This window comes from Tachypleus tridentatus, chromosome 2, assembly GCF_004210375.1.
Source record: "Tachypleus tridentatus isolate NWPU-2018 chromosome 2, ASM421037v1, whole genome shotgun sequence".
NCBI classification, from domain to species: Eukaryota; Metazoa; Arthropoda; class Merostomata; order Xiphosura; family Limulidae; genus Tachypleus; species Tachypleus tridentatus.
Window position 1 is genome coordinate 72,892,082 of NC_134826.1, and position 12,818 is coordinate 72,904,899.

The 12,818-nt window shown below is 30.1% G+C and overlaps 1 protein-coding gene across 8 annotated transcripts; it reads left to right on the forward strand.

Moving 5' to 3' along the window:
* Positions 1-3,428: 3,428 nt before the first annotated feature.
* LOC143244220 (RPA-interacting protein A-like) lies at positions 3,429-12,285 on the forward strand. 8 transcript variants are annotated; one of them, XM_076488488.1, is made up of 8 exons: positions 3,429-3,731; positions 5,811-5,955; positions 6,558-6,770; positions 7,362-7,428; positions 8,237-8,333; positions 10,861-10,924; positions 11,376-11,513; positions 12,117-12,285. In XM_076488488.1, exons 3-8 carry the CDS (start codon positions 6,675-6,677, stop codon positions 12,144-12,146), a joined length of 492 nt encoding a protein of 163 aa, XP_076344603.1. In that variant the 5' UTR covers positions 3,429-3,731; positions 5,811-5,955; positions 6,558-6,674; the 3' UTR covers positions 12,147-12,285. The 8 variants fall into 8 exon arrangements, with proteins under 8 accessions (XP_076344603.1, XP_076344606.1, XP_076344599.1 ...); XM_076488491.1 differs by having other exon boundaries at positions 5,811-5,924; XM_076488489.1 differs by lacking the exon at positions 3,429-3,731 and adding an exon at positions 3,901-3,966.
* The last annotated feature ends 533 nt before the right edge of the window (positions 12,286-12,818 follow it).

A 12,818-nucleotide genomic window follows, 5' to 3' on the forward strand; every position in this document is an offset into this window, starting at 1 on the left:
ATATTAGAGACTTCATCACTGAAAGTATTTTTATTAAATTACGATCTTTATCGCGTTGGACATGAAAACTTGTATTTGTAAGAAGGAACTTTTGTCCGCTATTCTGATTATATATATATATATATATTTACGTATATTTGCTGTTCACCTTATACAAACTCGCAGATGGGTCAGCAGCAAGTCGGTTAGCTTATAACGCTAGAAGCCTAGTTTCGATACAGGTAGACAGATCATTGTGTAGCTACGTATTTAACAACAATTTAAAAACCTTATTCAACTATTGTTGCCACTCACAGCACTTACCAGAAAATAGCTTTTAATCTTAACCACAAGTCGCCCATTAATTAAATTCAAACTTCATATAGCATCTACACTAATTTTTCACATTCGACCTTCAATCATTGACCGACTCATGACAATTATAATCAATTAATATTACTTTATTCTGGATTCCGTCTTGGTTATGAAAGCTTGTCTTGCTGTTCGTATAAAATCTTTAGCCACAGAAATCACATAACTGACGCCAAATACCAGGCTGGTCACTATGAATCCAGACATAACACACTTCACTACATGATGGAACTGAAGTGTTTGCTCTGAAAAGATAAGCTGTTTCACTTCTGAGTCACACATCATTCATTACAACCTCAGATTGATATTCTCGTATACATCTAGTGTCCATTCTTCATCAAACCAAAAGATCCAAAGTTAAATCATTTGCTTCAAACGTCTTTCACATGTTCCTCCTTTGCTTAAACCTCCGGACACGAGAGCCAGTTTTAATATGTTGGATTACTTCATCAGTTTGAGCATGAATTGTATGTTGCAGTACAACCATCTTCTGTGTTTTGTAACAGAGCAGGCCAACAACAACAGCTACAAATATCTCATAATTCCCTACTAGAGGAATCCATAGGTTTGATATATATATACACCATGTCCAGTAGTTTTCATGGTTGTATGCAACCCAACACAATTTTTCTAACAAAACTTAAAATATGCAATTCACCTTTAACGTGCTGTTTGCATCTGAATTTCTACACCCAATTCAAGAAGAGGTTACAGTTTGTCACTCAATCTTTTATTCACAAAAAAGTCATGACTTCTGGTTGTTTGTAAGTCAAATAATTTCAACGCCATTTCAGAACACATCAGAAAGACTTGGACAAGGGACTAACACAACGAGCCCATCAATGGATACAACCATCACTAGTTTGGCATGTGGCCTCTGCTTGTGCATATTGTAACTTCATCTTTTGGAAGCATAACTGGTACTTCTATGTACATACACATATATTTCATTTAAAAATTACAAAGGTAACATCCTTGTTCTCATGAGTATGAAGAGATATGTGCAAGCCCGAGATAACAGCAACGAGCACACATAGACCAAGGAGTCTTATATTCAAACTAATAATATCGTTTGGTTTTTATATGGTAGATCAGATCAGACAATTTTCGGTAATAACATCACGAACTTATAGTATAAATACATAATGGAATTAAGTCCGAGTTAATGTATAAACCATAGTTTGAGAAAGTAATCACTATAATTGAATTATATTTAACAATTTAACCTTTGATTGTTCGGTTGTAATTAATCAAAAAGCTACACAATAAGCTATCTGTGCTCTGCCCACCACGGATATTGAAACACGGTTTCTAGCGATGTAAATCCGCGAACATACCTCCGTGCCACTAGAGGGCTCGATATAACTTCTTCAAAGACTTAGAAATAATCGTTGTTTAAAAGAGTTTCTTGTTTATTTTACCGTAATACTAACACTAAACTCGTACATTTAAATCAATACGTTTTTCAATACTAACACTAAACTCGTACATTTAAATCAATACGTATTTCAATACTAACACTAAACTCCTACATTTAAATCAATACGTATTTCAATACTAACACTAAACTCCTACATTTAAACCAATACGTACTTCATTCTCGTTCCTTTAAGATATTTTGTAAATCTGCCATTTACGTTTTTTATAAAAGAAAAACAGAATGTTGATATTTAATTCAAGTAAAATACCAATCAAAGTTTCCCTTGAACACATATATAATGAACCCCGATAAACATCCTTTTTTTTTTAAATCTAATTTTCACCATCAGTAATTCCTGTTTCTTATTAAGCACGAAGCTAGCTACACAACTAGCTGTTTCTGCAATACTCACTATGGGTATCGAAATCCAATTTTAAACGTTATAAGTCTTCAAACATGCCGCTGAGGGGAATCAACCCTGAATTACATTTGATAAAACATAAAAGTAAATCGAAATACTTAAAGAAGTTACATAATTAAAGTTAGTAAATACTGCATTATAACATAAAAGCTGAAGCAGTGAAATTTGTGTTAACCGTCCCTAATTTGGCAGTGATAGCCCTCTTGTATCTCTACATAAAATTTAACACAAACGAGAAAACAAAATTAATGACTGTCTTAAATTCAAAACGAACGAAAAGGTTTATTCCCCTGGAGTTGATTTATGGACAGAGAAACTCTTCATTTCGGAAAATAATTAACGAATTAAATTATCGTGTTATGACTATTAGTAACTCAATTTATTTGGATGAATTATAATAATCAACAGTTAAACAGCTTAATTATTTATTAATTGTTTCTTCTTAAGCAGAAAACTTCGTATGTACTATTTATACTCTGATCATGGCGGATATAGAAAACCTATTTTAGGTATTTTAAGTTTTTATACTTACTACTGAATCATGGGAAGGAATCTCATTTATAAGAAAAAAACACGAACCTTTTAATAAGCCTATTTATCAACGTGTTATTAGATTTGTTGTTAGGAATGACATAGAATTGTATGGAAAGGGTTCAGAGAAAGTTTACTCTAATGGTACCTGGAATGGAGAGTTGTCGTATGAGTAGAGGCTGAATTTTCTCAGCTTGTTATCTCTTTAAAACAATCAAGAGTTAGTGGAATCTGATTTAAATGTTTAACATTATAAAGGGAATTGATAATATTGATGTTTTATCACATTTAACAGTGAGAATAGCAGGACTAGGGGACACAAGTATAATTTTTTTCTAGGAGGGTGTTTGGCCTTTGGAATGGGTTTCATTCAGATATTGTAGAGGCAGTAAATTTAAGGAAAGGCTTGATAAGCGTATGAATTATTAGGGCTGGCTTTAAGTTTTGTTTTGTATTAAAATTAATTTAGATCAGAGTGTGGAACAGCTGAGATGGAACAATAGGTCCCATGTTTCCCCAAAACGTTACGTTATGTTTAAAATATTATTTCACGCTCTTTGCATTATTTTATTAAAATTTTGTCATTTTCGTTATTTCTTTATTTAAAACTTTCTGAATAAGATGTAGCTAGCCATGAAACCCCAGATTTTAGCGTTGTGCGCCCATAAACTTACAACTGTCCCTTGATGGGATATCAGTAAACTTAAGGACTTACAACTATGAAACCCGGGGTAGACACAGCAGACAGTCCAATGTGACTGCACCCTAAAACAAATAAATAAACATACCATTGACCTACTTGCCGAATTACTAAAACAATATCTTTGCCAATTTTATCAATCTTTGTTAAACTTTCAGTGCTGTCACCTGGCACTTATAATAATAGAGTTTGTGTATGCTGTTGAGGGAATGCAGAAGCGCATAACTTCAAATGCGATGGAGAGTTTAGCGTTACGTAAAAGTTCTTGTAAAGTGAAATCGCCTCCATGGAAAGAAACTTTTAGAAAAGTGAGTATTTGAAAATTATAATTGTTTTACATGTAAATTTGTCGCAAATCAGAAAGAATTAAAAATTGTGTGGTATTTGTAAATTGTGGTTAGTTTTATTTTAATGTGGTGAGGTTAGACTACAATAGGCTAAAAAAGAAAATCATCAAAATAACCCTGACTTTACACATCAATTCCACTTAAGCCTAATTAAGTTGGTCTAATCTCTGCGCTTTCAATTTGTCTTATGCGTAGGGTAGGTGAATAAACATTAAATATATTTAAACAACTTAGGGCGTAGTGTTTGCACTCGCTCATAAATTTAGTTAATAATATTAGTAGTAACAAAGAAATAGTAATAGTGTAATTGGCCTAAGGGCTAATGTAAATATGTTGCCAATGCTATATAATTTATAAAATATTATTAAATCATAAATTAGATTGAGAGTATATCCTTTTTCTCATTTTAAATACTTTTGAATAACTTTAATGTTTAATTTTTGTGTTGTACCTCCACTGTATTAATTAATTGTTTTCTCGTAAAAATGGAAGAATTAGATGGGATCTAATTGAAGTGTTTAAGATTGTGAAAGGAATAGATAATGTTGATGCATCAACATTTTTCATACTTAAAAGTAAGAACTGTAGAATAATGTAACACAAATGTAGACTTAAACAGGGTGCAAGAGGTAAAGTAAGAATTTTAGAACAGTGTAAAACAAATGTAGATTTAAACAAGGTGTAAGCTGTCTTCAGCAAAGAACATTTTATTTTTCAAATAGGGTTGTTTCTTTTGTATGTTATGGAGGCAGAAAATTTGAGTGAGTTCAAAAGAAAGCTTGATAGATATATGAATAAGGCTGACTTTAATTTTTTGTATTGTTTTGGCTTAAAGGGTGGGACAGCCAAGATAGCCTACCAGGTCCCTTGTTGTCCGTAAACATTACGTTTATATTTCTTTACATATAGTAAAAACTAGTAAACTATGGCAAGTTTGCAGGAGAATATCATTTAGTCATGGTTGTAAAAATTCCAAATATGCAGACAGTGTTTGTGAGGTATCCAAAGTAGTTAATGACTTTATAATATCATAAAACACATTTGACAGAGTTTGAGAAATTGGTGTTACTCATAAGTCAATATGTTCATTTCCCTCGTCACTGTTAGATACATCATGATGTTGGATGTACTTTATTGTTTTAATATGTTAAAACGTAATAGTATTTGCTTTTAATATAACATGTATGTAATGTGATGTACTTCTTCAGACATAACTGAAAATGTCCATTCTTTTTAATCTTAAATGTTAACACCAATGTAAAAAAAAAGTTTAAAGTTACATCTGTTTTATGTTTTCAGATTGTGTAGATTTTGCATATGTAGTTTGTTGTTTTAATATTATATTTTTTCCTGTCTATCTACACATTGCACATAGAAGCATTAAGTATCAATAAGTGTTTAGAGTACAAATAAACAGTCTTGTCAGTTAGCACTGTATTAAGTTTGTTCTTCAATAGGATGTGTTAAGCTTTTCAGGATAAATACATTATATCCAGTAATTGTAGTGTGGTGGTACATGCACATTTTAAAATATGCCTTAAAAACATAATTAAATGCCTGTAGGTTCAACATATTTGGTGTAATTAAACATAGGTAATTCCAGACAGCATAGTAGGTTGCACCTCTTATAACTGTTTGCCTTCCTAAAATGACTCAGGTCTTGGAGAGTTTCTTTAATAAAGTTTATTAGTTATAATACAATAATAAATGTTGATACCTTTCTTATAATAATAGACTAGTTTGTTAGAATTTGCACACCACTTTTTACAATTTGTTGTACAATTATCTTGCTTTGTTTTTTGGGGTAGGCACTTTATAATTTGTATGCATTTGCTTTTATTTTGTTTTCTCCATCTACCAGATTCTTCATAAACATTCTATTATTTTTCTGATGGTAAAGATTATTTACAGAAATCAATTTCAGACAGGAATTGATTAGTTTGTGAATGATTAACAGAAATCATGTAAAGATAAAGGACATTAGATGTTACGCACTATGGGCTTGAGATTGTTGGTAAATAAATATTTTCTTTCTTGAAGCGTGGATTAGAGGAGCTCTAAGATGAGTGTATTCTCACTGGACATGAAGTTTTTATGGACTGTGTCAGATGTAGAGATAATCTGTATTTGTCTCCGAAGTAACTAAAAGTCACTGTAATGTTGGATATTTTCATATAATACACTTGTAAGAGCCAATACCAGAATATATATTTTGTATTTTTTTGTACATTTATCTTAATTTGTGTTTAACCTTTGAGGATGATAAATATTTTGTTTAGTATAGGGTGGCCCTCAGAGTTAGATGCTGTATCCAAGTACTTATGACCTAGATATACCAGTTTCCACCAAAGTCGAGTCTCTTTTCAATTTTATGAAATAATCAAAATAATGAGCTCTGATATGTAAAAATATATTTGAAAAGATAAGAGAGAAGATTTATATGTGTATATGAGATGTCTGTATTTATTAACATTTAATACATAGAAAATTATGAAAGTTAATTTTAGAAAAATGTTGTTTATAGTGTCAGTCCCAAATTTGTTAGTGGGAAAAAAAATTACTAGTCATGTGTTAGTGTTTTCAAAAGTTAAAGCATGAGATTGTTTCTGTATGTATATAAATCTATACTTGTGGATATTTACTGTTATAGGCTTTTTAGTCTTTTCATTTAGCAGCTGGGGTATGGAAGATATATGTTGTTAAGTTAGGTAATAGACCAGTATCTTTTAAGTATTATAATTTGTATAATTACTTTCACGTGATAATCATTGGAGAATTTTAATATAGTGTTGCTCAGAAGGTCTAAAAAAGAGACGACAGAAATTATTTGACCGGTTCCGTCAACTTCCACAGAGCGATGACTTAGAAGATAACTGTTCCCACAGTTACCGTAGGAGCTTTGAAATGTTGGTAGAAGAGGTGATTAAAGAAGAATGGTATGTTTTTAAAGGAAGTCAGAGAAGGTTGTCATTACAGTTGTCTGAAGGCCAGAATTCTGAGGTAATAATTTTTAAAAAGTCTCTTTGTCATTTCTGCAAAATAAATGTGAAATTATTGTTTTAAAGTTTGTCACATAAGTTGGGATTTAGGAACAAAAAAACTTATCTTGTAAAGATATAGCAGTCTGTTCATTTTGTATGTTCAAAATCATACTTGTTTTACATGCAAGAGGAAGTACTAGGTGTATGATAGGGTGGTCTTAAACTGACTTTACAGTCAATTTGTTTTGAATTTTGCATAAAGCTACAAAAGGGCTGTGTGTGCCATTTACAGTCACACTAGACATTCTGATTTCACTCTGTTACATAACAAATGGAAATTGTTGAAATTTGGTTATACATAAACACCTCATTCAGCATTGTATTTGTTGTAATTATGTCAGAGTAATTGTGCATAAATAAATACAGTTTTTCTTATTTGTGATAGCAAGTTATACATGTGATGGGTTTCCTAAATTAATTTGGTTATAGTGTTAAATTGTTGCAGTAGAAAATTCTTCATGTTTCTTAAGGCCAAAATTTATCTTAAAGAGAGAGATCCTATCAATTTTGCAGTTGTGAATAATTTAGTCCTCTTATGTCTTTGTTACAGGCATTAGAAGAAAGTAATGAAGTTAAGGATATTTGGAAGCAAATTCAAGAAGAGCTAGTAATGGAAGGTAAACACTAATGGTGGACACATGTAACTATTGTGGTCCATTCCCTCAACCCCACACACACGAGCTGGATTTGGACCGTATTAGGCTTTTATAAATAACTCATCAGAAGTACAGTTTTTGATCTTCAAATAAGACATTATGATGCATTTATTAGTTTCCCCACGATACTTAACTGTTTGAAATTGTGTCAGTGTTGAAATGTATTACTTTGTTTTGTCATTGTTTGAATAAGTACCTAAGTATTTAAGAAACTTAACAAATGTGATTTTAATTTGTTAAATTTATTTTTGTGATTAATTATTTGTCATTTCAAGAATATGTTTATTCCAATTTATTTTGTATGTGAAATATGCCCTACTAATTTTCAGATTTTTCTAATCACAGTATAGTAGGTTTTACATAAGTATATCTTAGTGATAAGAAATATGTAAACAGTGTGTTATGTCATAATATTTGGTAGTTTGGGTAGCCCAGTAGTTGCAAAATAAATTATAATTATTCATACTAAAATTAATGAAAAATGTGATAACAAGTGTTCAACTTTGATATATAATATTCAAACTTGCTTCTTTTATCACAATTTATGTTTTTTTAAGGGATGTATTTTCATTTTTCTCAAGGATGGGACCAAATTGTCTTGTGTTCTCTGTAATATTAGTTAAAAGGTTTTAACTAAATATTAGGTTCATTGTTTAGAAAATGTTAGTTAGGTTTAAAATGCTAATTTTGATTAAACATAAAATAATTTCAGACGTGTGGAAAGTTCATATTACTAAAAAATTTAATTTATAACTATTGTATTATCTAGAACAAAATCATCTTCGAAAATTAGACACAGAAGAAGCTGAACAGTATGGTTTCGAAGTGTTACGTACAGATGAGGTCATCTGTCCAGTTTGTCAAAGGTAATCTACATGCAAACTAATTAATATTTATTGATATAAAGTGTAGAAAATTAAGTTTTTGCATCAACTTGAGTTTGAGCTTTATAAGCCAGCTTACATATTTCAGTGAAATTAAAAATTGCAGTATTGAAGAGATGAATTAGTTTGTTAAACCATCTTACCCTTAATGATTGGTTATGGATTCAACTTCTGACTGTCCTTAGATTTCGCTTCTGAAATCTTTCCACTCAACACAACACTTATAGTTTAAGTTGCCAACCATAGCATTACAGCTGAGTTATTAACTTTGGTTAATTCTACATAAAATAATATGTTAATGAAAATTATGATTAAACCAATAAGATTCATGAAAATAATCAACTGAAATAAGTGTTTTCAATTATTCTAACTGTCCAATTAATCACAGTTACTATTTTTTATTAATTTAGGTTAATTGATCAATGTTTCTGAGTATTACTATTGTGATCAGTTCTATTATCCTAATCTCACATTATAATGACCAACTACTTGAATACACGTTTATAATGTATTGATTGGTTACTCTGCCCAATTACAAGTTAGCTGTATTAAGTAAGCAGTCTGATTGGGTGTTTGTGTATGTTCCTTACTTAACATATGTCTTGTTCAAATTGTTGCTTATTCTTTAAAACCTGTGTTTATCTGGTTTGGATTAACTTTATTACACATTCAAATGTGGTACCATGTTTTTGCTTGGTTCACATACTGTCTAGTTTTGTTATGCTAAACACTGATTGCATAGAATTAATAGGATATATATGTTTATATTTATGCTGTGTTATGTAAAGCTGAGATTAAATAATACAGTACTGGAAGATTCGTTTAAAGCAACATGTGGAATAAATTAGATATAGAATGAATTATTAGATGTACTATATAAGTTTTTATCTGGCCAAAATTAAAATGTTTTGTTATCTATATGGTGTCATCATCAAAGTTACTGAAACATGACTTTGTTCATCATAAAATAAATTTTTGTACATTTCAGACATTGATCCTGTTTTTGATTTTAAAATACAGAACCTATTCAAGAACTGTATTTTATTAATATTTGATGCTTAACTATGTGACAGATATTAACCCCTTACCCCCCCCCCCCCAGAAAAAAAAATCATAGAATTACATGGAATCATTTTTAAAATCTTACAATTCCTTAATCCCTTTTGCACCAAGCATGATATGTTATAAGAGTTTCTCTACACATTTGCACATGTCGAGTATTTGCACTTACTTTTGGTACAGCATGTGTGTCTTCACAAAGTGTGATACATTTAGTAAAGATTACAAGTATTTTGTGAACCAAAAATCAGATTTTTTAATGAACTATTTTTATTAAAGACTTGTTTGTGAAAATACTGAGTCTGTTTTGTTACTAGTTTGAATACAAAGTTATTTCATGTTGAGATTAAAAACAAACTATTTTTCGTCCCAAAAATTTCAAATATTTAATATATAGAACCTAAATATGTTTCCAATGTTTGTTTTTATGTTATTTTTATACTCTAGCTACATGGGGTCTGTCACTTGACTAATCTTACAACCATCATAAACAAATTAGGAAATTATGTTTTTTTTCATGCTAGAATGACTACATATTATAACCAAAATACAAATGTTTAGTATAAGAAGCTTAAGTCTCGTGACATTATATATGAACATTAATATACCTTCCAGTCATGACTAGATAACATTACTTGTATTGACGTGCACTTGTTGTGTCCAGTACTATAAAACTGACTTTTTAGTCTTCCCTGTGTTTTAGTGTTTTGTAATACACAGTCACATTTCAATTATTATACATTATATATGTTTATAGATTATTATTATTTAGAAATTATTAAACTTATTTTTATTAAAATATAGAACAATAAATCAAGAAGTAACACAAACAATTCTCTTCTTGTTGCAACTATTGTACTCAGTTGTTACGACTTTTAAAATGGAGGATATCAAACAAGTTTAAGGTTTTATATATACAGTAAAATAACCAAAAAATCATAACTATACTGATATAGAATTAAACTATGATTTATCAAGCTTAATAACTAAGATGTGTTTTTAGATTTAAATAAATATGAAATATTAAGCAGACTAAAAGACACAACCTACCTCACTGAAATCTTGAATTGGAATAATGCATAAGCCTTCCCAAAGGTCTTCATTATGCTGGAGACATTCTAAGCTGTCAATTGGTCATTTACGTCATATTCTGTATTAACAGTATATACATTTAGATGTGTTGTTTTAAAATTAAAACATTAAATCATATATAATACTAGTTTCAATTATAATCTACAGTTTGATTCCAAAGTTATTAACAAAAATTTATAAAATAGTTCAGTCAAAATTTTGAATGCAAATTAAGAAACATTTAAACTCTGACCTGTTAGAAAAAGGTACCATTCATTTAACCTTTTCACATCTTAGCTTTATGCAGTAACCAGTTATAGTGTAAAGTGCACCAGATAATTATCATGTCAGAATACAACTCTGTTTTATTGTTATGTAGATTCTCTCTTACTCAGGCTGGTTCTGTGATATTTTGTCTGTGTGGACTACAAGTTGATACTGAGGTGAGAATGTTAATTATGTATTTTGTTAACTCTTATAAACTTTATCCAAAAAATATCCTCGCTTGAATTAATGTTTTAATTTCTGATAACATGTACATTAAGTGGAATGGCTTTTGTGTTTACATTATTAATATAGTATGTGTTATGATGTATTTAATACAAGTTCCTCATTCAATGAAATGTGGTTTTATCAGTGATAGTGAATAAACTTTAATAATAAAGTTCTATTTCGAATTCATAACAGAACAACTGGAATACTCCAATATAAAGTAGTAAATACTAGTTTGTTTTGGTTGAGAATCCTACATTTTGTAGCAAATACATTCTCTAAACATGAACTTAGTAGTAAAACAAGTATTTGCTGACAAATGAAGGATTCTCCAGCAAACATTATCTTTGTAAAGGTGCTGTAGCTCAATGTTATTCATCTTTGATAAATAATTCTGTTCAGCAAGACAGTTTTACCTTGCACAACTTTCAACAACAACTGGACAAGGGAATTGACCAGCATAACAACAGCTGTAATGTCAGCTCACACTTCAGTGTTAGGTCAGAGTATGGCATAACAAACTTGTTGATTACCTGTGAGGTGAGTATTACAAATCAACTCACCATTTTCTCTTAACTGGACAAACTAGTAATACAGCCATATAAAGCTGGATCTGAACATTAGGAACTAAACTGATGTTACAACTAGAAAAAATGAAACATTGAATTTGGAAGTTTTTTTTATTATTATTTATTTACAATCCCTAAGTTAGGCTTTGAAATAACCCAAGAATTAACAGCTAATGTATGAAGTCCCAGGTTCATGGTTCTGTTGCCATAAATATACCTCTGTAAATTTAGCCTCCAGACAGTTGATTCATAACACTAAAACTAATGTTGTGCTGTTTAGTGACCAGTGTAACAACAAATATATACATTTTAAAATAAAAAATTATATCTTAACTGTCTTGTTATAGTTTAATACCAATCTGTGTTATAAGTACTTGTAGTTTTTTAAAACAAAGTTTAATAGTGGTAGGGAAGCATCTATAATATTTCCCTCCACTCCCAAATGTTGATTGGTTAACTACATGAAATGCAACTTCCACAACTAAGGGTAGGAAAATAAAAGGGGATAAAATAATGTTTTGTTTTCAGGTGACTGCAGATATTTCTCTAGATCACATAACTTGTTATTTTACAGGTTTGCAATTTTATGTTCATCGTAGTGTGAAAGAGCAAATAAAAGAAAACAAGATGGAAAAACTTCAGTCCATGATGTCCCTTTCCACCTGTGCTAACAGATCTCTTAAAATTTGTAGTTCTGTGAAAGTGTATATAAAACAATCATAATAAAAGGCTTGTGGAGGGTATTGTACTTAGTCATATCTGTAAATTTACTAAAAAAATTAATAAGGTCTAGTGTCCTTTAAACCCTATCAGAGAAGGCTCTGTTCTTTAGATTTGATGAGGTCCTAAAACTAATTAAAACTGTTCTTTCTAAAGTAAGAGTTTTATGCAACTTAAATGCTTTGTGTTTTTATTTAGTTGGCAGTTAAGTAAATATTTATAATTAGAAAAACAAATCATATCACAAGGTGTATCAAGGTTTACTGTGGGATGGTCAGAACTCTTTTTTAAACAGGAACTTTATTAGAGAAATTCATTATAAATACAGTAATGTCAATAACTTAACATTAAGGGACTTGTTTCTTACAACTATAATAAAGTAGCACCAACAAATAGTTATTATAGCTCAATACATAATCAAAAATTTATTTTATAAACTAATTCAAAACAGATTCAATTAAATGCATTTTTGCATAGATAACATACTTTGCACTCTTATAATAAAGTGTCATACAAGTACAAAGAACATAATGCCACAATTTCCAATAACAATGAG